General features: G+C 44.1%; 1 protein-coding gene across 1 annotated transcript in view; it reads right to left on the bottom strand.

Moving 5' to 3' along the window:
• PRICKLE3 (prickle planar cell polarity protein 3) overlaps window positions 1–25,198 on the bottom strand; it is a 36,832-nt gene extending 11,634 nt beyond the window's left edge. The window contains exon 1 of the mRNA XM_073590861.1: window positions 25,038–25,198. Within this exon, the coding sequence (XP_073446962.1) occupies window positions 25,038–25,070 (33 nt within the window). The 5' untranslated portion in view covers window positions 25,071–25,198. The remainder of the gene's footprint in view (window positions 1–25,037) is intronic.
• Between the last annotated feature and the right edge of the window lie 242 nt (window positions 25,199–25,440).

The raw sequence follows: 25,440 nt of genomic DNA on the forward strand, positions 1-25,440 counted from the left end.
TAACAACTGAGTGGCTTCAGAACAACTCTGTGACCATTCTTGACTGGCCCAGCCAGAGCCCTGACCTAAACCCAATTGAGCATCTCTGGAGAGACCTGAAAATGACTGTCCACCAACGTTCACCATCCAACCTGATGGAACGGGAGAGGACCTGCAAGGAAGAATGGCAGAGGATCCCCACATCCAGATGTGAAAAACTTGTTGCATCATTCCCACAAAGACTCATGGCTGTACTAACTCAAAAGGGTGCTTCTACTCAATACTGGGCAAAGGGTCTGAATACTTACGACCATGTGATATTTCAGTTTTTCTTTTTTAATAAATTTGCAAAAAATTTTTTTCAGTCAATATGGGGTGCAGAGTGTACATTAATGAGACAAAAAAATGAACTTTTTTGAATTTATCAAATGGCTGCAATGAATCAAAGAGTAAAAAATGTAAAGGGGTCTGAATACTTTCCGTACCCACTGTATATGCCATAATTGAGAACTGTTCTGAAAAAGAAATGCAAAGTGTAAAATTGGTGATAAATCTGCACAATTGGGTGCAAATTTAGCCGCATTGGATTTTCAGTTGCAGAAAACACACAGGATAAATCGACAACATATATATGACACAGGTTGCCATAAAACAGGCTGACGATGACATGCCTCCCGCTTGAGCAATAAGTGTGGATTTACTAAAGGTGAACCTACAGTCTATGAGGCGTTTGGACTTGAATGTTCACAAAGGATCAATGATTTGGCGAGACATAATGGCTGTCTAAACTTGAAGCACATATCACTGTACTTGGGGTAAGTGTAGGAAGAAAGGCGTGGAAGCAAAACAGAGCAAACCACAAGAATGAGAGAATTTCAGAGAAACACTCACAGCTCTGCATCCAGAACAAAAAATGCTCATCTATAATTGAGAGAACCATACAAGGCACGCAGAAATTTTCAATCTACCCATAATGATGGCTTAACAAAAAGAAGAACAGTACATTTGTGCCCTGTGGGCAAAAGATCTGCGCTCGTTCCTCATCTATTCTCAAAAGCAGTAAAATATTGCCTGAATAATTTTCCCAAAAGTACATGAATGATGCTACTATATAGTGCAAATTTATAGTGTCCAAATAAGACCATTTTCACACATTCCAAGGTGCGGACCGGAGTGCCAAAAACAGCACCCTCATAAACAAATAAGGGTCTGTTGAGTTCGGGTGAGAAGTCCAGCTGCCGGATCGGATGTTGTGGTCTGTACTTGGTCCGTTAAAGTTGGACATGTGAAACTGGCCTAATAGTCTGTTCACACAGGCAGTCAGGAACAGACAAATGAAATAAGTGATCAAATGCATGGGCGGCACGGTGGCTCAGTGGTTAGCGTTGCAGCACTGGTTTCCTGGGTTCAAATCCCACCAAGGACAACAACTGCAAGGAGTTTGTATGTTCTCCCCGTGTTTGCGTGGGTTTGCTCCGGGTACTCCGGTTTCCGCCCACATTCCAAAGACATACTGTTAAGGAATTTAGATTGTGAGCCCCACTGGGGACAGTGATTCTAATGTGTGCAAACTGTAAAGTGCTGCGGAATTTGTTAGCGCTATATGAAAAATAAAGATTATTATTATTAAGGGGGCTGCTTTTTTAACCATTGAGCAGGGGTTGGACACAATGACACTTGAGGTCCTTTCCAGCCCTAACATTCTATGATTCCCATGTTCTAAAAAAAACAAAGGACACCAAACGGACCTCACAGTGATTATTGAGGCCCTCAGCATCAGATCACTTTTTATGTTTGTCTGTTTCTACAATGGAACAGACAAATGGAAAGTCCAAACAGATATGTGATCAGAGTCTAACAGTGCTCTCAGAACCAAAGAAATATCAGATTACAATGCTCCTATAGTGCCATCATGCAATTCTCAAAAACTTCTGTTATACAGTAGTCAAATACTGCCACATAGGACATAAATAAATACCAGCATGTGGCAAAAGAGGAATATGAGTCAGCGGGGCAAGGGGGCACCGGCACCTCGTACCAGGAAATTTGGAAATGTTTTGAATGGCAAGATATTGGGTAAAATAAGTAATAAATGGTGCAGGCAAAAGGAGCCAACCATGATTTATGTCCCAGAGGTTTACAAAGTGGTGCAGACCTTAGGGCAATTTCCCCTTTTGCTCATGCTAGAATTCTGCCCTGTTTACTTGGTTCAGCGGGTTAAAATGGGGCATCAGTCTACCATCACATTTTGTAAGCCATAGCACAAGAATAAATCTATTTCATAATGGACATTATTGACTTAGGATCCATTAGGATTCTTTTGTTTGGATGGAAAAATAATGCTGTATATTGGGGTATTCTTGCCTGATGGTACTGCTGACAGATGCCTCGATTTACCCTAGTTGTCAATGTTACCATAGTCTAAAACAGATCTGGATATAAAAATCCATCACATATAAATGATTTAATAGAAAGGATTTTTTTATTATTTGTTTATTCTTTTAGGCTTAAGGCCCTTTTACATTTAGCGATGCACCAGCGATCCGACCAGCGATCCGACCCGGTCAGGATCGCTGGTGCATCGCTAAATGATCGCTAGTGAGCTTCCACACAGGAAGATCTCACAGCGATGCAGCAGCGACACAGCGGACGATACTTACCTTTCACACACAGCGATCCAGACGTCCTCCCGCCCGCCTCCACGCGTCGCTCGTCTCACACAGCAGGAAGCCCAGCAGGAAGCAGACGACGAAAAATGGAGTCGCCCGATCTCGCGCGATCAGCGACAGACAGCGGGGGAGCCAGTCGGTCAGTGACGTTTTAGCGATATTGCTAGCGATATCGCTAGGTGTAAAACCCCCTTTAAAACTAATCCTAAATAGAAACATTGCTAACCAGGGTAATGCACTTTTATCTTTTTCAATTTGGTTTAATAAAAGCCTCTATAAATATGTCGTCACGAAAAATTGAATGTACCAAAGCCTGCTATATAATTGCAATAAACTTGCAGGCTATGCTCAGTATATAGGCTATACCAGACATGACATATAATATTCACATGATTCAATCAGTATATATAAAGGATCCTTTGGAAAGACTTAGCTATGCAAGAAAAGTCCTTGAAAAACTATGGCATGTCCTAGACAAAACATCTCTGAATTCACCGATAACCTACTTAGTACATTTATATATTTTCACTATAATGACAACTATGTTCTAAAAAGTCTAAAAAGAGTCCCATCTCTTGACCCTCTGTAATACTCATATAGCAGGTATCTAGACGAGGGCTCCCTATAGGGCATTCCGGCTACTGACCTGATATATTAAAAAAGGCTCTAAAATTAGAGTTTAGTAAACTATGTTTAGTAAAACAATGTAGACCCAATAGACAAAAAAAGAGACATGACAAATACTAAATAGAATGAGACTATTGTGAGCACAAAGAAAAACAAAGAAATGGGGGCACCACCGAAAGGATAATTAAGGGGATCCAACCTAGACCCAAATAGTACATATGTTTGACAAAAAGGAGAGAAAGAAATAGGCCATGAGCAGGAGATCACCCTGAATAGGACATAGCATATATAATACAAATTTTATTAAACACAGCAAACAGCAAAAATTCTTAAAAACATTAAAAATGGTCACAAATGTGACACATACACAAATAATACAATGCTCATAATAGAGCAACCCACCTGCTACCAACTATCACTGGGAATGATGCCTATATCCCTAGGTCCATGTAAACAGGATTCTCAATAGGAGAATTACTAAGCCCACACATAGGTAATATAGAGCATAAGAGTCAGAAACACCAATAATATACAAGCACAATGAAAAAATGATGCAATTCCAACCCAAAAATTACAAAAAACAGTACAAGGGATAATGTAAACCCAAGAAGATGCTGATCACTATGAGGTGTACAAAAAAGATAGAAATGCACACTAAATAGACCTCATATATGCATAGAGGTACCCCAGCCCAAGATCAGGCATAGGGAACATCAAGGATCAGATCAGCCAGACCATTAGGGGCTAGAGAGGGTCTAAGTGGACAGAGAAAATCTCCATAACCACCCCAAATGATAACCACACATACAAATCAGCACAATACAAAACCCATGAGAAGTGAAGTGGGGCAGGTAGAGCCAGAGACCCAACGCGTGTCGCCACTCTAGGTGGCTTCGTCAGGGGTACAGATTGCCAGTCAGCTGTGTCAATATATATGGTTGCATAATTAGTAGATAGGGAGCAGCTGCGCCGCTGCTTACCATGACAGGGTTAACATCCAATATACCTGAGAGTCAGCGGTTAGTCACTGATCCATAGCTATGGCTGACAGCTCACAGCAGCGGCATGTGACGTCATAGAATGCCAACTGCGCAAGCGTCGGTGTCCAGGAGACAAGGCACACATCCTGAATACAGGAAGTGAGAGAGAGCTCAGTATTGCTACTGCGCAGGCTCCTCCAGTAGCCTACTGCGCAGGTGTCGGCGTATAGTAGACAAAGCGCGCGTCACGAATAAATGAGAAAGACCAATCAAGGGGACGCTTGCGGTCATGTGACCGATTAACCCTCAAAGATATACAGCTCACTTGCTGTGATGATTATCTGCGCAAGCGTCGGCATATAATAAACAAAGCGCGCGTCACAAATAGGTGAAGAGACACAATTAAGGGGACATTCTAAAGATATGCAGCACATTCACTGTAGTAATTATCTGAGTAGGCGATGACCAAAAACACTCCCCCATAGGCGCTCCCGGCCAGAGCGAGACATAGATAACCACTGTATTACTAGTCATGCAGCTGCCATAGTCACCAATAGACGCACATCGCTGGAGAAAACAATGATAAGGCACAATACCTGTGATCTAAAGCGCTTGTACTTATACAAAGACTGTGCTGGTTCGGGGCTCAGTTGCCATGATGATCAGTTAACCCCTTCCTGACATGAGACGTACTATCCCGTCCACGGTACCCGGGCCCGTATGACCGGGGACGGGATAGTACGTCTACCGCGATCAGCGGCGCCCACGTGGTGAGCGCCGCTGATCGCGGCCGGGTGTCAGCTGATTATCACAGCTGACACCCGGCACAATGTGTCAGGGGCGGTCACGGACCGCCCCCGACACATTAACCCCTTGCACACCGCGATCAAACGCGATCGCGGTGTACCGGGAGTTAAAGGGAAGCATCGGCAGGGAGGGGGCTCCCTCCGTGCTTCCCTGAGCCCCCCACGGCAGCGCAATGTGCAGCGCTGCTGCGGGGGACTCCTATCCTCCAGGCCCCCGAATCCAAGATGGCGACGGGGGCCTTCGGGGGCCTGGGGAAGCTGGCTTCCTCAGTGCCTGCAAAGCGCAGGCATGAGGAAGCCTTGTGCACTGCCTGTGACAGATTGCTGATCTGTCACAGTGATCTGTGATGTGACAGATCAGCGATCTGTCACAGGACAGTGATGTCCCACCTGGGACTATGTAATAAAGTAAAAAAAAATTTAAAAAAAAGTGTAAAAATAAATTAAAAAAAATCGCCAAATAAATTAGTAAAAAAAAAAAAAAATATTCCCCAATAAATTCATTTTTTTAAAATAATAAAAAAAAAAAACAATAAATGTACACATATTAGGTATCGCCGCGTCCGTAACGACCTGCCCTATAAAACTGTCCCATTAGTTAACCCCTTTAGCGAACCCCTTAAAAAATAAAAATAAAAAACGAAGCAAAAAATAATGATTTATTATCATACCGCCAAACAAAAAGTGCAATAACGCGAGATCAAAAAGACGCATATAAATATGCATGGTACCGCTGAAAACGTCATCTTGTCCCGCAAAAAACAAGCCGCCACACAGCATCATCAGCAAAAAAATAAAAAAGTTATAACTCGCAGAATAAAGCGATGCAAAAATAATTATTTTTTATATAAAATAGTTTTCATTGCATAAAACCGACAAAAACATAAAAAAACGACCTAAATGAGGTATCGCTGTAACCGTACTGACCCGAAGAATAAAAGCGCTTTATCAATTTTACCGCACGCGGAACGGTGTAAACGCACCCCCCCCAAAAGAAATTCATGAAACGCTGGTTTTTGTTCATTCTGCGTCCCAAAAATCGGAATAAAAAGCGATCAAAAAATTTCACGTGCCCGAAAATGGTACCAATAAAAACGTCAACTCGTCCCGCAAAAAATAAGACCTCACATGACTCGGTGGGTCAAAATACGGAAAAATTATAGCTCTCAATATGTGGTGATGCAAAAACTATTTTTACAATAAAAAGCGTCTTTTAGCGTGCGACAGCCGCCAAACATAAAAACCGCCATAAATAGTAAATCAAACCCCCCGTTATCACCCCTTTAGTTAGGGAAAAATAATAAAATAAAAAAAATGTATTTATTTCCATTTTTCCATTAGGGTTAGGGCTAGGGTTAGGGCTAGGGGTGTGTTGGGGTAGGGTTAGGTTAGGGTTAGGGCTAGGGTTAGGGTTAGGGCTAGGGTTAGGGCTAGGGTTAGGGCTAGGGTTAGGGCTAGGGTTAGGGCTAGGGTTAGGGGCGTGTTGGGGTTCGGGTTGGAGTTAGAATTGGGGGTTTCCACTGTTTGGGCACATCAGGGGCTCTCCAAATGCAACATGGCGTCTGATCTCAATTCCAGCCAATTCTGAGTTGAAAAAGTCAAATGGTGCTCCTTCCCTTCCAAGCTCTGCTATGCGCCCAAACAGTGTTTTACCCCCTCATGTAGGGTATCAGCCTACTCAGGACAAATTGCAAAACAATTTTTGGGGTCCAATTTCTCCTGTTACCCTTAGGAAAATAAAAAATTGGGGGCAAAAATATCATTTTTGTGGAAAAAAAATGATTTTTTTATTTTCACGTCCGAGTGTTATAAACTTCTGTGAAGCACTTGGGGGTTCAAAGTGCTCACCACACATCTAGATAAGTTCCGTGGGGGGTCTAGTGTCCAAAATGGGGTCACTTGTGGGGAGTTTCAATAGTTTAGGTACATCAGGGGCTCTCCAAACGCACATGACAACCGCAGACCATTCCATCAAAGTCTGCGTTCCAAAACGTCACTGCTTCCCTTCCGAGCCCCGACGTGTGTCCATACAGTAGTTTTCTCCCACATATGGGGTGTCAGCGTACTCAGGACAAATTGGACAACAACTTTTGGGGTCCAATTTCTCCTGGTACCCTTGGGAAAATAAAAAAAATGGTGACTAAAAGATCATGTTTGTGGAAAAAATACGAATTTTTTATTTTCACGCCCGGGCGTTGTAAACTTCTGTGAAGCACTGGGGGGGTCAAAGTGCTCACCACACATCTAGATAAGTTCCTTGGGGGGTCTAGTTTACAAAATGGTGTCATTTGTGGGGGGTTTCCACTGTTTAGGTACATTAGGGGCTCTCCAAAGGCAACATGACACCCGCAGACCATTCCATCAAAGTCTGCATTCCAAAACGTCACTACTTCCCTTCCGAGCCCTGACGTGTGCCCATACAGTAGTTTTCTCCCACATATGGGGTAGCAGCGTACTCAGGACAAATTGGAAAACAACTTTTGGGGTCCAATTTCTCCTGGTACCCTTGGGAAAATAAAAAAAATGGTGACTAAAAGATCATGTTTGTGGAAAAAATACGAATTTTTTATTTTCACGCCCGGGCGTTGTAAACTTCTGTGAAGCACTGGGGGGGTCAAAGTGCTCACCACACATCTAGATAAGTTCCTTGGGGGGTCTAGTTTACAAAATGGTGTCATTTGTGGGGGGTTTCCACTGTTTAGGTACATTAGGGGCTCTCCAAAGGCAACATGACACCCGCAGACCATTCCATCAAAGTCTGCATTCCAAAACGTCACTACTTCCCTTCCGAGCCCTGACGTGTGCCCATACAGTAGTTTTCTCCCACATATGGGGTAGCAGCGTACTCAGGACAAATTGGAAAACAACTTTTGGGGTCCAATTTCTCCTGGTACCCTTGGGAAAATAAAAAAATGGTGACTAAAAGATCATGTTTGTGGAAAAAATACGAATTTTTTATTTTCACGCCCGGGCGTTGTAAACTTCTGTGAAGCACTGGGGGGGTCAAAGTGCTCACCACACATCTAGATAAGTTCCTTGGGGGGTCTAGTTTACAAAATGGTGTCATTTGTGGGGGGTTTCCACTGTTTAGGTACATTAGGGGCTCTCCAAAGGCAATATCACACCCGCAGACCATTCCATCAAAGTCTGCATTCCAAAACGTCACTACTTCCCTTCCGAGCCCCGACGTGTGCCCATACAGTAGTTTTCTCCCACATATGGGGTATCAGCATACTCAGGACAAATTGGACAACAACTTTTGGGGTCCAATTTCTCCTGGTACCCTTGGGAAAATAAAAAAATGGTGACTAAAAGATCATGTTTGTGGAAAGAATACGAATTTTTTATTTTCACGCCCGGGCGTTGTAAACTTCTGTGAAGCACTGGGGGGGTCAAAGTGCTCACCACACATCTAGATAAGTTCCTTAGGGGGTCTAGTTTCCAAAATGGTGTCATTTGTGGGGGGTTCCACTGTTTTGGTACATCAGGAGTTTTCCAAACGCGACATGGTGTCCGATCTCAATTCCAGCCAAAAACGTCAAATGGCGCTGCTTCCCTTCCGAGCTCTGCCATGCCCCCAAATAGTGGTTTACCCCCACATGTGGGGTATCAGCGTACTCAGGACAAATTGCACAATAACTTTTAGGGTCCTGTTACCCTTGGAAAAATAAGAATTGAGGGTGAAAAGATCATTTTTGTGGAAAAAATATGATTTTTTAATTGTATGGCTTTATGTTATAAACTTCTGTGAAGCCCATGGGGGTTCAAAGTTCTCACCACACATCTAGATAAGTTCCTTAGGGTGTCTAGTTTCCTAAATGGTGTCATTTGTGGGGGGTTTCCACTGTTTTGGTACATCAGGGGTTTTCCAAACGCGACATGGTGTCCGATCTCAATTCCAGCCAAAAACGTCAAATGGCGCTGCTTCCCTTCCGAGCTCTGCCATGCGCCCAAATAGTGGTTTACCCCCACATGTGGGGTATCAGCGTACTCAGGACAAATTGCACAATAACTTTTAGGGTCCTGTTACCCTTGGAAAAATAAGAATTGAGGGTGAAAAGATCATTTTTGTTTAAAAAATATGATTTTTTAATTGTATGGCTTTATGTTATAAACTTCTGTGAAGCCCATGGGGGTTCAAAGTTCTCACCACACATCTAGATAAGTTCCTTAGGGGGTCTAGTTTCCAAAATGGTGTCATTTGTGGGGGGTTTCCACTGTTTTGGTACATCAGGGGTTTTCCAAACGCGACATGGTGTCTTATCTCAATTCTAGCCAAAAACGTCAAATGGCGCTGCTTCCCTTCCGAGCTCTGCCATGCGCCCAAATAGTGGTTTACCCCCACATGTGGGGTATCAGCGTACTCAGGACAAATTGCACAATAACTTTTAGGGTCCTGTTACCCTTGGGAAAATAAAAATTGGGGTGAAAAGATCATTTTTGTGGAAAAAATATGATTTTTTAATTGTACCGCTGTACGTTATAAACTTCTGTAAAGCCCTTGTGGGTTCAAAGTTCTCACCACATATCTAGATAAGTTCCTTGGGGGGTCTAGTTTCCAAAATGGGGTCACTTGTAGGGGGTTTCCACTGTTTAGGTACATCAGGGACTCTCCAAACGTGACATGGCGTCCAATCTGAATTCCAGCCAATTTTGCATTGAAAAAGTCAAACGGCGCTCCTTCCATTCTGAGCTCTGCAATGCGCCGAAACAGTCGTTCCCCCCCACATATCAGGTATCTGCGTACTCAGGACAAATTGCACAATAACTTTTGCAGTTCAATTTCTCCTGTTACCCTTGGTAAAATAAAAAAAATTGAACCTGAAGTATTTTTTTTATGAAAAAAAGTTAATGTTCATTTTTTTTTAAATATTCAAAAAAATTCCTGTGACGCACCTAAAGGGTTAATAAACTTCTTGAATGTGGTTTTGAGCACCTTAAGGGGTGCAGTTTTTAGAATGGTGTCACTTTTGTGTATTTTCTATCATATAGACCCCTCAAAGTGGCTTCAAATGTGATGTGGTCCTAAAAATAAAATGGTGTTGTAAAAATGAGAAATCGCTGGTCAACTTTTAACCCTTATAACTTCCTAACAAAAAAAAATTTTGGTTCCAAAATTGTGCTGATGTAAAGTAAACATGTGGGAAATGTTAGTTATCAAGTTTTTTGTGTGCCTTATCTCTGTGATTTAAGGGCATAAAAATTCAAAGTTGGAAAATTGCGAAATTTTCAAAATTTTCGCCAAATTTCCGTTTTTCTCACAAATAAACGCAAGTTATTTGAATGAAATTTTACCACTAACATGAAGTACAATATGTCACGAGAAAACAATGTCAGAATCACCGGGATCCATGGAAGCGTTCGAGAGTTATGACCTCATAAAGGTACAGTGGTCAGAATTGTAAAAATTGGCCCGGTCATGAACGTGCAAACCACCCTTGGGGGTGAAGGGGTTAAATAAACAGGACACTGTTTATACTCAGCCAACTGGGTGAAGCTAACACACTCTTATACAGATCTTATAAAAGAAGGACGAGAAGGTAACTGGTTTATTGGAATGACCGTGCATCTTTGTTGACTTTTTTCTTCAGCCACTTGTGTCCTCCCTCAATTCTTTTGTAAGGGACTCCACTTTTCTCATCCAACAGCTACGGGATCTTGATGTCCCTCCGAACACCTGGCTTGTAACGCTTGATGTTGAGTAGTTGTATACGTGTATACGGCATGACTTGGGGATCCAGGCGGTCTCTTTCTTTTTGGACCAAAATACATCGGGCGATCTAAAACATGACTCGTTCTTGCTGGACTTGTTACATTTTATACTCGATAAAAATAATTTTGTCTTCGATCGGGTCCACTACAGGCAAGTGACTGGCACCGCAATGGGCGCACGTCGTGCGCCCGCGTATGCAAATCTGTTTTTGGGGTGGTGGGAGCTCACCAGGTGTACTGTCTTGAGTCCTTCTCCACCCATGTTAATAGATGGTATCATTACATTGATGACATTTTGTTTCTCTGGACAGGCACCCTGGATGAATGTCAGTAGTTTGTTGAGACATTAAACAACAATGTTCTGAATATACGTCAGCCATAGCTATGGATCAGTGACTAACCGCTGACTCTCAGGTATATTGGATGTTAACCCTGTCATGGTAAGCAGCGGCGCAGCTGCTACCTATCTACTAATTATGCAACCATATATATTGACACAGCTGACTGGCAATCTGTACCCCTGACAAAGCCACCTAGAGTGGCGACACGCGTCGGGTCTCTGGCTCTACCTGCCCCACTTCACTTCTCATGGGTTTTGTATTGTGCTGATTTGTATGTGTGGTTATCATTTGGGGTGGTTATGGAGATTTTCTCTGTCCACTTAGACCCTCTCTAGCCCCTAATGGTCTGGCTGATCTGGTCCTTGATGTTCCCTATGCCTGATCTTGGGCTGGGGTACCTCTACGCATATATGAGGTCTATTTAGTGTGCATTTCTGTCTTTTTTGTACACCTCATAGTGATCAGCATCTTCTTGGGTTTACATTATCCCTTGTACTGTTTTTTGTAATTATTGGGTTGGAATTGCATCATTTTTTCATTGTATTTGTATATTATTGGTGTTTCTGACTCATATGCTCTATATTACCTATGTGTGGGCTTACTAACTCTCCTATTGAGAATCCTGTTTACATGGACCTAGGGATATAGGCATCATTCCCAGTTATGGTGATAGTTGGTAGCAGGTGGGTTGCTCTATTATGAGCATTGTATTACTTGTGTATGTGTCACATTTGTGACCATTTTTTATGTTTTTAAGAATTTCTGCTGTTTGCTGTGTTTAATAAAATTTGTATTATATATGCTATGTCCTATTCAGGGTGAGCTCCTGCTCATGGCCTATTTCTTTCTCTCCTTCTTGTCAAACTATTGTGAGCACAAAGGGATAGCTGAGTATAGAGACAGTGCTGTCCTGAAACTCCCAATGTGGGTAATTCCAGCCTTGCAGATGAGGTTGGCAGCCTAAATATTACAGAAGTGGCACCCATGCTCCTTGTTGAGGATTTGTCTTCAATCCGGTAAAAAAAAAAAAAAATCCCAGTCTATTTTTCTGTCTTCTTCTGCATTGAAATAAAGTACTCATGTGGAGTACAGCTGACGGCAGTGATGGGTCAGCTGCTGAGAGTCACTAACTCTGGGGATGAGCTGCTGCAGGAGATTGTTCTGATAAGGCCTGTTTCACACATCCGTATTTTACCATCAGTGAAAATCTGCCGTTTTGCAAAAAAAACGGATCCACAATTTTGCTTGGCGGATCCGTTTTTTTTCCCATTGAGTTGCATTACCGGCGGATCTTGACGGATGGTCATCCATTGGATCCGTTTTTTTGCGGATCCACCAAAATTTTGGCGTCCGCCGGCATGCCTGGACGGACAATGCAACGTTTTTCCGGGCGGCCGGATCCGCATTTTACATTGCGCATGCCCGGAGAATTTGCCTCTCTCTCTTGCACAGTACCCTTTTATTCTATGTAAATCGAAAAACGCTGTGCCCAGGGTGTGGAATTTTCCATGCGGATTTGCTGTGGATTTAAATTCGCAGCATGTCAATTCTTTGTGTGGATTCCGCAGCGGTTTGGCACCTGCTCTATGATAGGTGTCAAACCACAGGGGAAAACCGCAGGCTAATCCGCAATAAATCTGCAGATAAACCGCAGGTCTTTTGACAAATCCTCGCGGAAAATTCCGCAGCAGAATCCGCAACGTGTGCACACACCCAAAAGCGTAATAATCACTTTTTGGAAACATTGGATCACTTAAAGGGAAATGTGAATCCTTGGACCATCCTCTTCGCAATGCACATGCGGCATCCATTACTGTCTGTGGTGGCCGCAAATAGGGGCAGTAATTGGTCAGAACACACCGGTAATTCCGGTCGTGTGAATCTCCGGAGGGCACATTCCCTGTTATCAGATCTCCGCAAAGATCAAAGCTAAACCGTGTGGACGAGATGAGAAGATTCTGCTTTACTAAATGCTTTAAAAAGAGAGAAAGGAAAAGCAATAGTATGGAGTATGGCTGGGCAGATACTGATAATTGGGCTAGAACGTGTTGGGAACTGTTACAGTGTTGGGAATAGGAAATGGAATTTGTCTAACGATGATGAGAACCTATTAATAGTTAACTGTGTGATGAGAAAGTCACTGGACGCTACATTTCCAACTCATTAATGGAGGAGGCCGTTACTGTAGGTGAGTCCGAAATTCTGTGGCACAAGATTGATGTTATTGGAGATTTTGCATTATGTCCCACGAGGTTCAAGTTACACCACTGGCTCCCGAATTACATTTTTGTAAATTGTACTCAATCATTTGCGACTGCTGATGGCCAGCTTATTCTGCCGAAAATAGGATCTGTCAGGATGAAAAGTTTAACCCGTGATCTGCAGAAACAAGCTGTGTATAGCATAATTGCCTAAAACCCCTAATACACATTGTACTAATGTCGGCCAAATCGACTAATATCATTGGGTTCAGCTCATGGTCTAATGTGTATGGGTCGCTGGCCGACTGATGACCAGAGGAGACGTTGATCAGGTATGCTCGATTTCAGATTCCTGATCGCTCTATCCTCCGGGAGATAAACTGCCAGCCGATGTGTCAGTCGACAGCTTTCTCATGGAGAACACAGGAGCTCGGCTGAACGAGCTCTGTGGGAGAAACAGCCGAGATGGTCCAAACCATCCTACAGCTGACTGCCATCTAATGTGTTTGACTGGTTTTAGGGTAAATTCACAGAAATTACCGAGCTCTGGATTGTCCCTATGGAGACTGGTCAGCTTTTTAGGCTCTGGATGTGACCCAGACTTCGAGTGGATTTTTCCACTGTTTGTGTATGTGGCACCCCTGAGGCTCAGTTGCCACAGAGGTACTGCACCTCCTCCTGAAGTGTGGTGCTCCACCATCCAGGTAAGGTGGAAGCACCTGACCACACTCCAACACCTGCACCCCACACCACAAAGTAGTGCAGCAAAGCACCTTCAGCGGCTCCCTGCTTGGAGTATAGCAAAGCACCCATTGGTGCTTGGAACACGAAACGTGCTGGGAGGTGGGTGGAGTTTAGTTTGTACCAAAAGAGCGGGAAGAGTTGAGTCAGTCAGTCAGTCTTGACACTCAGTCAGTGAGTGAAGATGTAGAAGGACAGAATGTGAGACAGAGAAGATCCCCGGGAGAGGGATGGGAGAAGGAAGTGCTGCAGCAGGCCACAGTGATCTGGGTCTGCTGGCACAGGAAAGAGATAGAGAAAGGAAGCTTGATTCTCCATTGGGAAGAAGGATTAGCACGGAACGTGAGCAGAATAAGAGAACAAGGACCAGGGTTAGAAGAGAACCCTTTTCAAGTTCTAAGCGCAAGGCCGGGGTCCGGTCCCCGAGGTTGTACGGATACTAATGGTCCTGCAGCAGACACCGGAGGGATAGAAGTAGTGACCACTTTATTCCCACACAAGACTTGGGGGCACAACAGCAACTGAATAGTGAGCCGGGACTTAGTAGCAAGGAGTCCCCGAAGCAGGCTACAGCTGTCTGCCGTACAAGTAGAGTTCATAGGAACATCTGACAGGAGGAACTCCAGTGTAACTCAGTACTAGGAGTACTTCACTCAAAGGCGCTATAAGAGGAGACGTTCAGAAAAGGCACATATGTTGGCGGAGTGTTGGAAAGGAGTACTTCATCTTGCCTGGAGGTTGACTGAGTCCCTAACCCGGAGGACACAGCACGGAAGCGGGTACCTGTTTGTACAACAGACTGTGAGTAAAGCTTTGGAGCTACATGCCCTGGTGTCCTCCACTTACTCCTGCGCCAACCTGCCCAGCACTGCGCATCCCTTGCGCCTGACACTACACTATCCAAGTGTCACTTCACCTACATTGCCCTGGGACTACAGCCCTGCCTGTGGAGGGCTATAACATCACTGCTGCACCACACCATCTGTCCCAGAGGATCTGTCTGCAGCGTCGGCTTACATCTCTATTGCCGAACACCACAGGTGGCATCACGAATCACTTATAAACTTTCACTACCATAAGCACACTGAACATTCCCCTTTTACAATGGGCGCCCAGGGCCACGGGCCGGGTCCCAGCTGCCGTGACATCTCCCATTGAAGCTCATCGGGAGTACCCCACAGACCTGGGTGTGAGGGCGACCCATGTACTTATCATAAAAGGTGTTCTCAGACCTTGGAAAGGTATTAGGCATCTATTCATGTCCACCAGATTTTGACATAAATCAGCAGACATATGTGCAGGTGTAAAATGCTCTTTTTACTGCGGATTTGTGGCAGAACTGCAGAATTTTACCCTATATTGAAAGGGGTGAAAATCCAAAACAGTAATTGACAAGCAGCAGATTATAGGTCAAATTCCATATGGATCCTATCACATCCACATGCCACAGATTGCAATGGATATCATTCCACACATACATTCCCTTAGGCCAGTGATGGACATAGAAAGAAAAGGGCCCCTGGGCAAGTACAGTATATGATCCCTTTGTAGTAGAATTGTTCCGTCTCCTTGCTGCTTTGGAGGTGGTAGTGAGCATCCTTACCTCTTGGGCCCTAGTAGTGAGCTTCCTTACCTCTTGGGCCCTTGTAGTGAGCCCCCTTACCTTTTGGACCCTTGTTGTGAGACTCCTTATCCCTTGTGCCCTTGTAATGAGCCTCCTTACCTCTTGGGCCCTAGTAGTGAGCCTACTTACCTCTTGGGTCCTTGTACTGAGCCTCTTTACCTCTTGGACCCTTGTAGTGAGCCCCCTTACCTCTTGGTCTCTTGTAGTGAGCCTCCTTACCTCTTGGGCCCTAGTAGTGAGCCAATTTACCACTTGGGCCCTAGTAGTGAGCCTCCTTACCTCTTGGGCCCTAGTAGTGAGCTTCCTTACATCTTGGGCCCTTGTAGTGAGCCTCCTTACCTCTTGGCCCTTGTAGTGAGCCTCCTTACCCCTTGTGCCCTAGTAGTGAGCTTCCTTACATCTTGGGTCCTTGTAAAGAGCCTCATTACCTCTTGGGCCCTAGTAGTGAGCTTCCTTACCCCTTGTGCCCTAGTAGTGAGCTTCCTTACATCTTGGGTCCTTGTAAAGAGCCTCATTACCTCTTGGGCCCTAGTAGTGAGCTTCCTGACATCTTGGGCCCTTGTAATGAGCCTCATTACCTCTTGGCCCTTGTAGTGAGCCTCCTTACCCCTTGTGCCCTTGAAGTGAGCCTCCTTACCTCTTGGGCCCTTGTAGTGAGCCGTCTTACCCCTTGTGCCCTTGTAATGAGCCTCCTTACATCTTGGGCCCTTGTAGTGAGCCTCTTTACCTCTTGGATCCTTATAGTGAGCCTCCTTACCTCTTGGGCTCTTGTAGTGAGCCTCCTTACCTCTTGGGCCCTAGTAGTGAGCCAACTTACCACTTGGGCCCTAGTAGTGAGCTTCCTTACCTCTTGGGCCCTTGTAATGAGCCTCATTACCTCTTGGTCCTTGTAGTGAGCCTCCTTACCCCTTGTGTCCTAGTAGTGAGCTTCCTTACATCTTGGGTCCTTGTAAAGAGCCTCATTACCTCTTGGGCCCTAGTAGTGAGCTTCCTTACATCTTGGGCCCTTGTAAAGAGCCTCATTACCTCTTGGCCCTTGTAGTGAGCCTCCTTACCCCTTGTGCCCTTGAAGTGAGCCTCCTTACCTCTTGGGCCCTTGTAGCGAGCCGTCTTACCCCTTGTGCCCTTGTAATGAGCCTCCTTACATCTTGGGCCCTTGTAGTGAACCTCTTACCTGTTGGGCTCTTGTAGTGAGCCTCTTTACCTCTTGGACCCTTGTAGTGAGCCTCTTACCTGTTGGGCTCTTGTAGTGAGCCTCCTTACCTCTTGGGCCCTTGTAGTGAGCCACCTTACCTCTTGGGCCCTAGTAGTGAGTCTCCTTACGTCTTGGGCCCTTGTAGTGAGCCTCCTTACCTCTTGGGCCCTAGTAGTGAGCTTCCTTACATCTTGGGCCCTTGTAGTGAGCCTCCTTACCTCTTGGGCCCTAGTAGTGAGCTTCCATACATCTTGGGCCCTTGTAGTTAGCCTCCTTACCTCTTGGGCCCTTGTAGTGAGCTTCCTCACATCTTGGACCCTTGTAATGAGCCTCATTACCTCTTGGGCCCTAGTAGTAAGCCTCTTTACCTCTTGTGCCCTTGTAGTGAGCCTCCTTAGCTCTTGGGCACTAGTAGTGATCCTCCTTACCTCTTGGGCCCTTGTAGTATGCCTCCTTACATCTTGGGCCCTTGTAATGAGCCTCCTTACTTCTTGAGCCATTGTAGTGAGCCTTCTTACCTCTTGCGCCCTTGTAGTTAGCCTCCTTGCCTCTTGTGCCCTTGTAGTGAGCCTCCTTACATCTTGGGCCCTTGTAATGAGCCTCCTTACTTCTTGAGCCATTGTAGTGAGCCTTCTTACCTCTTGCGCCCTTGTAGTGAGCCTCCTTTACCTATTGTGCCCTTGTAGTGAGCCTCCTTACCGCTTGGACCCTTGTAGTGAGCCTCCTTACCTCTTGGGCCTGTAGTGCACCGGTGTCCACACTGTGCAGTGATGAGGCAATGACCCAAGCAAGTTCAAAACAAAACGTGTTTTATTGTCCAAAACTCACACAGTGCTCAGCACTCTGTATCCTCCGGATCACAGCCGGGAAAACAAAAAGACAGTCCGGGCTAGTTGCCGTGAGCGACCGCACTGCCGTGTATGCAGGGGGGGTGCCAGACCCTTTGGCTTCACTTGGCCCTGTGTTACCTCACACAGGGAGTGCTCTGCACACCAACTGCTCTGTTTCCTTCCCAGAGCAAAACTGACACACCCAAAACTCTTCCTGCAGGGTTTTTTTTCCTTCTTCCAACCTGTGGCCATAGGCCACTTATAAGATCTGAGCAGAAGGAAACGGACAGGAACCCACTACCTTCCTGCAGTCTGTTTCAAAAATAAAAGCCCATACCGGGTTTACCTGAACAAGCTCCTTGGTCAAAATAACTTGACCAGGTTCAAACTTACTTTTATCCTGCCTTGTGAGTCACAGGCATGCTGCTGTGACCACAAGGCAGTCCAGCGGATCTAATACACTTCTGAGCAGATCCTGGGGGACACATAGCGACCCTCACATATGACACTGGTCACTGCCTCACAGGCCCTAGTTGTGAGCCTCCTTACCTCTTGGACCCTTGTAGTGAGCCTCCTTACCTATTGCGCCCTTGTAGTTAGCCTTCATACCTTTTGGGCCTTAGTAGTGAACCACCTTACCTCTTGAGCCCTTGTAGTGACCCTCCCTACCTCTTTTACCCTATTAGTGAGCCTCCTTACCTCTTGGGCCCTTGGAGTGAGCCTCCTTACCTCTTGGGCCCTTATAGTGAGCCTCCTTACCTCTTAGGTCCTAGTAGTGAGCCTCCTTACCTCTTGGGCCCTTGTAGTGAGCCTCCTTACCTCTTGGGCCTTAGTAGTGAGCCACTTTACCTCTTGAGCCCTTGTAGGGAGCCTCCCTACCTCTTTTACCCTAGTAGTGAGCCTCCTTACCTCTTGGGCCCTTGTAGTGAGCCTCCTTACCTCTTGGGCCCTTATAGTGAGCCTCCCTACCTATTGGGCCCTAGTAGTGAGCCTCCTTACCGCTTGCACCCTAGTAGTGAGCCTCCCTACCTCTTGTGCCCTAGTAGTGAGTCTTATTACCTCTTAGGCCCTAGTAGTGAGCCTCCTTAACTTTTGGGCCCTTGTACAGCTGTAACATTGATATGGCACCCCTGCATTAGACTATGTTCACATTACGTCAGAGACACACATTTGTGACTACTACCTGAAGCCCTGAAAAACAGTACTTGGATAGAACTGCAGACAGAGCCATTCACTTTACGGAGGAAGGTAGAGACACTTTGTGCTTTATCTGGCCTCTCTTATGACAGTGTCCATCTTTTTAAGCTGGGCACACGAGATTGCGCTTTTGTGCCCATCTAAAAAAATGCACACTGAGGGTTAGTAATGCACAGCTTGCTTTTTTAAACAAAAAAAAAAATTTCAGCCAGGGGACAGGGTCTTCCGAAACTGGAAAACTCTTTTAAGACAATCATTGCTGCTATTGTACATGGATTCCCTACGATTCCCTCATGAGTCTGCAGAGAGTGACCTATATGGGTCTTGACACCCCTCGGGATATTTGTATGTGCCATTCATATTTTCTACATATACTAGTGGTGCATAATGACAGCTCCCTAGACAAGAAATGGAAGAGATTTGGCAATAACAGGATGCAGAGCACTCAAAGGAGATGTGCCGCCCATTGGAACGAGGTCTTAAAATTAGTGGAGTCATGGAAATGTGTAGTGGAGTCATGGAAATGTGTCTTGGAGGTCGGTGTGTTAATGAATGACTGATCCAACGCTTCTACTTATTATGTTACAGTCTTAGAACTCTTGGCTAATGTACGGAAAGATTGGAAAACTTTACTAATTCAACTGGCTGACAAAAGAAAAAAGTTTGTACACTTGGGTACCATTGTGCATCGGACTACTGCTTTGATGTGTTCTCCAGAAGACTATGGAGCAGATAAAGTCTTCTTTACCAGCAGTGAGGGGTCTGATCAAATGATTCATGATTGTTTGATGTGTACCTGCGGGTACCAGCATATCCTGACAGCCATACGTCAGAATTTTCCACCTCTGATCTATCATATGTACGAGTCAGCCCAATGTGACAAGTCCAAACAGATCTTCTAAGCATGCAGTAGTAGTATATGCCTACCAGACCACGTTATTACATCATGTCTGATTAGCTGCCATGATTGCCTATAATTATGTTACTATTGCAGATGGTATTCATAAATCATCCAATAAGAGTGCCTTGAAGTCGCAAGCATAGACATAAAAATCTTATTCATATTCTAAAACAATGCAATATTGTTTAAAATGTTGGAGGTTTGGGGATGGTTCATTAAAGGAGATCTTCCACTGGAATGTTTCATTTAAATTGAATACCTCCTCCATTTGTCACTGATTCTGGAACAGTTGTTCTTTTTCGTCGGTGTCTATCTGTTCCACAGTTATGACCCCCCCAGAAAAAAATGCTAATTTTCCCCTCAATAAACTGGGGACCATAGAAGGTCTCTGTGGGCGTTTGCTTTTTTTTCTGCTGTGATGCTGTCCAATCAAGACACAGTCACGCCCACAATGAAGTTCCGTCGTATACGCCCAGTTGTTTGAAGGGAATATTTGCATCTTTATTTCCAGTGGCTATATGTCATACACAGTGTGGGAAAGACTAAGTGCAACACGAATGGATGAGGGGAAGGGAGCCCAAAACTAGGGAAGGGGGAGTGGAGACCCCTAGGCAGATCTAAAGTCACCATGTTTGCCATAAACGTCCATATATAGGTTCTTCACCTATCGCCGAGCAGGAACCTAATCCCTGCCTGACACTGGCAATAAGCCCTGCTTAAGGAAGGATAGGGTGAGCACTAATCATTCCTCACTACCACTAAAGACAGCTGGGATAGACAAACAAGGCGGACACTTATCTTGAGTAGATGCAGAGAGGTAACACAGACATCCCCCAGCAACACCAAAGAGGAAGATAGCCGACTGCTATAGCTCCACCGGCAATTCCCAAAAGCAGACTGGGAATCTATAAACACTCAGGTCCAGATGTGTCATTTAGAGCTGGGGGGAGGTTGCCAGTGGGTCCAAGAGTCAGAAGGATTAAGAAGATGCCTGCAAAGCCAACCGCAGAGACCTTCTGCAGTCAGAAGCAGTGCGACTGCCTGCAGCTTCTGACACGCCAGTGACACGATAATTTTGGAATGGAGGGCCACAGAAGAAAAAGAAAAACTGTTCCAGAATCACTGGCTCAGCCATAATTAAAAGAGTTACTCAGCATATATTAAAAATTCCAATTAAATGTTCCCTTTAACTAAAAATAGTAACAAAGACTTAAAAACAATAATTAACAATGTTCTAAATTTAAAAGTTGAATTTTAAAATGTAAATTAAATGGATTTTAACTGAGTATTCTCATAATGCTTGTTGCCAATGATAATGGTGAAATCTTTAAAGGGATGACAAGTATCTATTAAGGTCATATAAAAAATCATACAGTAGAGTCCCCTATGAGAATACAGAACCAGACAAAGAAAGGCTTTCAATTTGGCAGACAAGTTGACATATTATCAAACACCTATGTAGAGCAAAAAGAAGTCCTCCAAACATAGTAATGTATAAAAAATAAATTTTACTGAAACATACACTTAAAAATATTAAAAGGAAGTGTTTTCGAAATGTGCACCCCTTCTGAGGAAGATAGACATCGAAACGCGCGTCAAGGCCTACACTGGGACTTCTGACACTCTGGGTAACTATTCATCTCTCCTCATTATATACTTATGATTGATACTGATTTTTCTACTCTGCACCTTGAGCCATGTATGCATTTTTCTCTTGTCTCTGGCTTCCCTCATGAGGTGCTTACATATTTGATTTATGTTTTGAGGTATTTACCCATTGCATTCATAGTATTAACCCTCTGCAAGCCTCATTAGGGGCAGCCAGGGATGTAACCCCAGTAGTGTCCAGGTATATTTATTTATTTACTAATTTTGCACCCTATTGTTGACATTTTTTGCACTCTGCACTTTTCTCTATAGATGATTATTGCTGACTACTGTTTTATAAGTGTACCTTGTAGCTAAAATTCATTATGCAGGTAGTTGCAGATTGCTTATAATTATGAATGCAATATAATTACTCTTTTGATATTATCCATCCATTTTTTGAGCCCATCATTCTGCTTGGTTTTTTCTGCATGGTCCATATACAGCTCCAAAACACTTCCTTTTAATATTTTTAAGTGTATGTTTCAATAACATTTATTTTTTATACTTTACTATGTTTGGAGGACTTCTTTTTGCTCTACTTAGGTGTTTAGCGTTATCACGGTCCTCCGTATTTATGATTTAGGGCATTTTTGTTCTTCAGTTGACATATTATGCCAGATTCACACATCTGCGTTTCTAAGGCTGAATTTTTAAAGACCATGATGCAGAGACCGGCCTCGGTCTCCTGACCCAAAGTTAACAGCCCCATGGGAATATACAGACGTTTTAGGCCGCTTTCACACTTCAGGCTTTCGGTATCCGGCATGGTGCGGCGAAAAACCGGACTGCCGGATCCGGCGCCTGTTACGACCAGATCCGGCTTTTTCCCCGTGCTGTATCATTGGTGCCGCATTACATGCAACGTTATTTCCCAACGCCGGACCGGTTTTTCACACTGCGCATGCCCGGAAACCTTCTCTGCTAGGAATATATCCGGCAGAAAGAAGGATCCGGTGTCTGCGGTTGCGGCCGGATCCGGTAGTCCGGTTTTTCGCCACACCATGCCGGATACCGAAAGCCTGAAGTGTGAAAGCGGCCTTAGTCAGGTCTTTCATTTGAATGGCAAGCACGCAATATTATGTTTATCCTGTAGTGGCCGCTGTAGCAAAAATGAATAGTTGAACACCATATTTCCTGACAATAACAGTGATCTGGTGATCGTTGGATCAGCTACATGAGATATACTTGTTAAAGTGATTGCTATCAAGACTTTATTCTATGGATAACTTTATGATAGGGGCTTTACAACATTTTTAGAAACCCCCTCATAGCTCCTCATTCCTTACATTCATGCACAACAGATAACAATTTTTTACATCAAAGTTTTAACTCTTCTTTCTGCAAATCTTTTTATTTGGTTTTTCGAGCAGTGATTATCCCCTTCAACCTCACTCCACCATTTTCAACCCCCTGGAGTTATTTTATATATCAATGATTATTTGCTACAAATTTTGCAATACGTGACTTGAAAGTCACAAAAAAAGGGTTAAAGACAAAATGAAAAGCAATTTTGATTTTGCGCAAAAGAAAATCACAAACCGTGTGCAGCCTTTTGAAGAATTTAGAACATAGAAAGACAAAAAAATAAAAGTACCTTAAAAAATGCAAGTTATGAATTGGGCCCAAAGTCTTTCAATTTGTTCTAACTTTTCACAATCTATCCAAGGTTGTGCTGCATTGGCATTGCCTGGTAAATATGTCCCTGCATTCAGAGAAATAGAGGAGCTCATGGGTTGCAGAGGATCTGAAAAACATGGATGCGTTCTACCAGAAACAGCGCCACACATGTGCACTGGTTGTGTCTAGTATTGCAGCTGTGTACCTGTGGACAGGGGTGGTGCTGTTTCTGGAAGACAGCAGCCATTTTTTTAGAAAACCTTTATAATTCCTTCATCCTTTATATGGGCCAATGCAAATCTGTATGGGACCAATTTCAACAATTATTTTTGAAGATACGAGCAGCCGATAAATGAGAATTTGCTTGCTCGGTGGCTAATTGCTGCCATGTTTACAAGGGCGCCTGATGACAGAGTTGGACACATCAGCTGCCACCACATTTGTAAATCTCATACCTAAGTTTTCATTAAAACTCTGGGATTTGCAAGATGACAGCTGATGTGGAGAAGCTGTGACTTGTGCTGCCTGTTGGAAGACGCTCGGCGGGATGAGGGTGTTCATTGTTTATTGTGGATTAACTACATTAATGTCTTTATTACAAAAATGCAATATCATTGTGTGTGGGCTTACAAATGTTTCATTTGATGCTCCACCAGCGAAGGGACGAGAAAAGTCTGGGTTCGACCTGCTGTATACAGTATATACAACTCTTGCATCTCTGGAGGACATAGCACCAGTCATGCTTCATTTCTCCTGCAGGGGTGCTGCAGAGGAATTGAACACTTGCTATTAGGTTTACCGACAGAATGGAGCTGATAAATGTGGGTTCATCATATTTTTGGAGGAAAAAAGGGATTGTCAGAATCCTCGATCATTAGGATCCGGGTCCTGGGACTTCCATTGATCACCTAAACAAACAACAGTGATCAGGTGTAAAAACCCAGATGTTTGTCTGGTTAAACCGAAGTATCACCTATCCTCTTACTTATTGGTGGGGGTCCAACTGCTGGTTATTTTAATCCCCGAAAGGGGAACTTTTTTCCCTCTTTTTTCCCTCTTCCGACCACCGTTCCATTCATTCTCCGCTGGAAAAAGTCGAAGTGCAGTTCTAGAGGGAATGAATGGAGCAATGGTCAAGAATGCCGCTCCATTCTAACGAGGATAAAAGTACCCCAACGGTCGGACCCCCATCAATCAATAAGTTATCACCTATGATGTGGATAGGTAATAACTTGTTTTCACCAAAACTTTTTAACCCATACAACGCTCTGCTCATGCTCGAGTTCAAGTTTGTTGCTTCTGGTTCTACTATTTGGATTCAGTGATAATTGGGGGTCTCAGAATTCCCACCCATCAACACTTCTAAACAGGATTGATAACAATGTTTAAAACTTTTCTCACCCTTTAAATGATAAACCCACTTCAATTTCTTCTTTTTTTTAACCCGTAAAGCAGTAAAATGACCGATGAGAAGCTACTGACGACCTGACGATTCTCGTGATTCTTTTCAGTGTGGATATTGACCTGGCTACATTGTTATTCCTCTGAAAACCTGACGGACACAAGTCTAAGACACTGTCTTTACTGAGTGTCCAAGACATCTAGGTTCAAGATGACTTGTATTTATTTGTTTTCCGAAGAATCCATGGCAGACACCCAAAGCTAAAAAAAAAAAAGTGGCGGAAGATCCTCACATAGTAATATCATCCGGCGGAGGGTATCTAACTGCTTATCTGCACAGAATTTGTGGAAACATAACAAATCTGCTGTGGGTTTTAAACCCCTGCAGTGTAATTTTTCGGTTGCATGTGAATTGGGGGGGGGGGGGGGGCAAAAAAAATTCTATAAAACAATAATGACATTAAACCTTTCGATGATGTGGGACAGCGGCGAAAGACAAAAAGACAAAGAAGGAGACGGAGAGTATACGGACAAAAGTATACAGCAGTCACCGCCATCCACCTTACCTGAGAGCGACGTCTCCTGGAATTACGGAACATCCTGACCCTCCGGATGTCTCCTGAGGTCTCGTACAGTAACTCTTTCCTGGTCTTCAGTTCCGTTCACCTGAAGTCAGTCCACACCCCTTACACACCATACAGGACCTCCCCGGGGGACAGCCAGCCATACCTGTAAGAGGAGACAGACACTCCTAAGCTGGAGAATGACACCACCCCCGGAAGCCACATTCATATTACAGCACATAGTTTTGATTTTAACTCTTTTATGTCCGCTACTGGGCATTTGTAGAAAAAAAAAACTGGTTCTGAGCCATCCTATTGTAAAAAAAAAAATCTATAAATTTTTCACTTACTTCCAAAATATCTTACACGTCAATGCATTGTAGTTTTTAAAAAAAAAAGTTTGATA

Source organism: Dendrobates tinctorius, unplaced genomic scaffold, assembly GCF_039654945.1.
Source record: "Dendrobates tinctorius isolate UK_male_01 unplaced genomic scaffold, ASM3965494v1 ptg000120l, whole genome shotgun sequence".
NCBI lineage: Eukaryota > Metazoa > Chordata > Amphibia > Anura > Dendrobatidae > Dendrobates > Dendrobates tinctorius.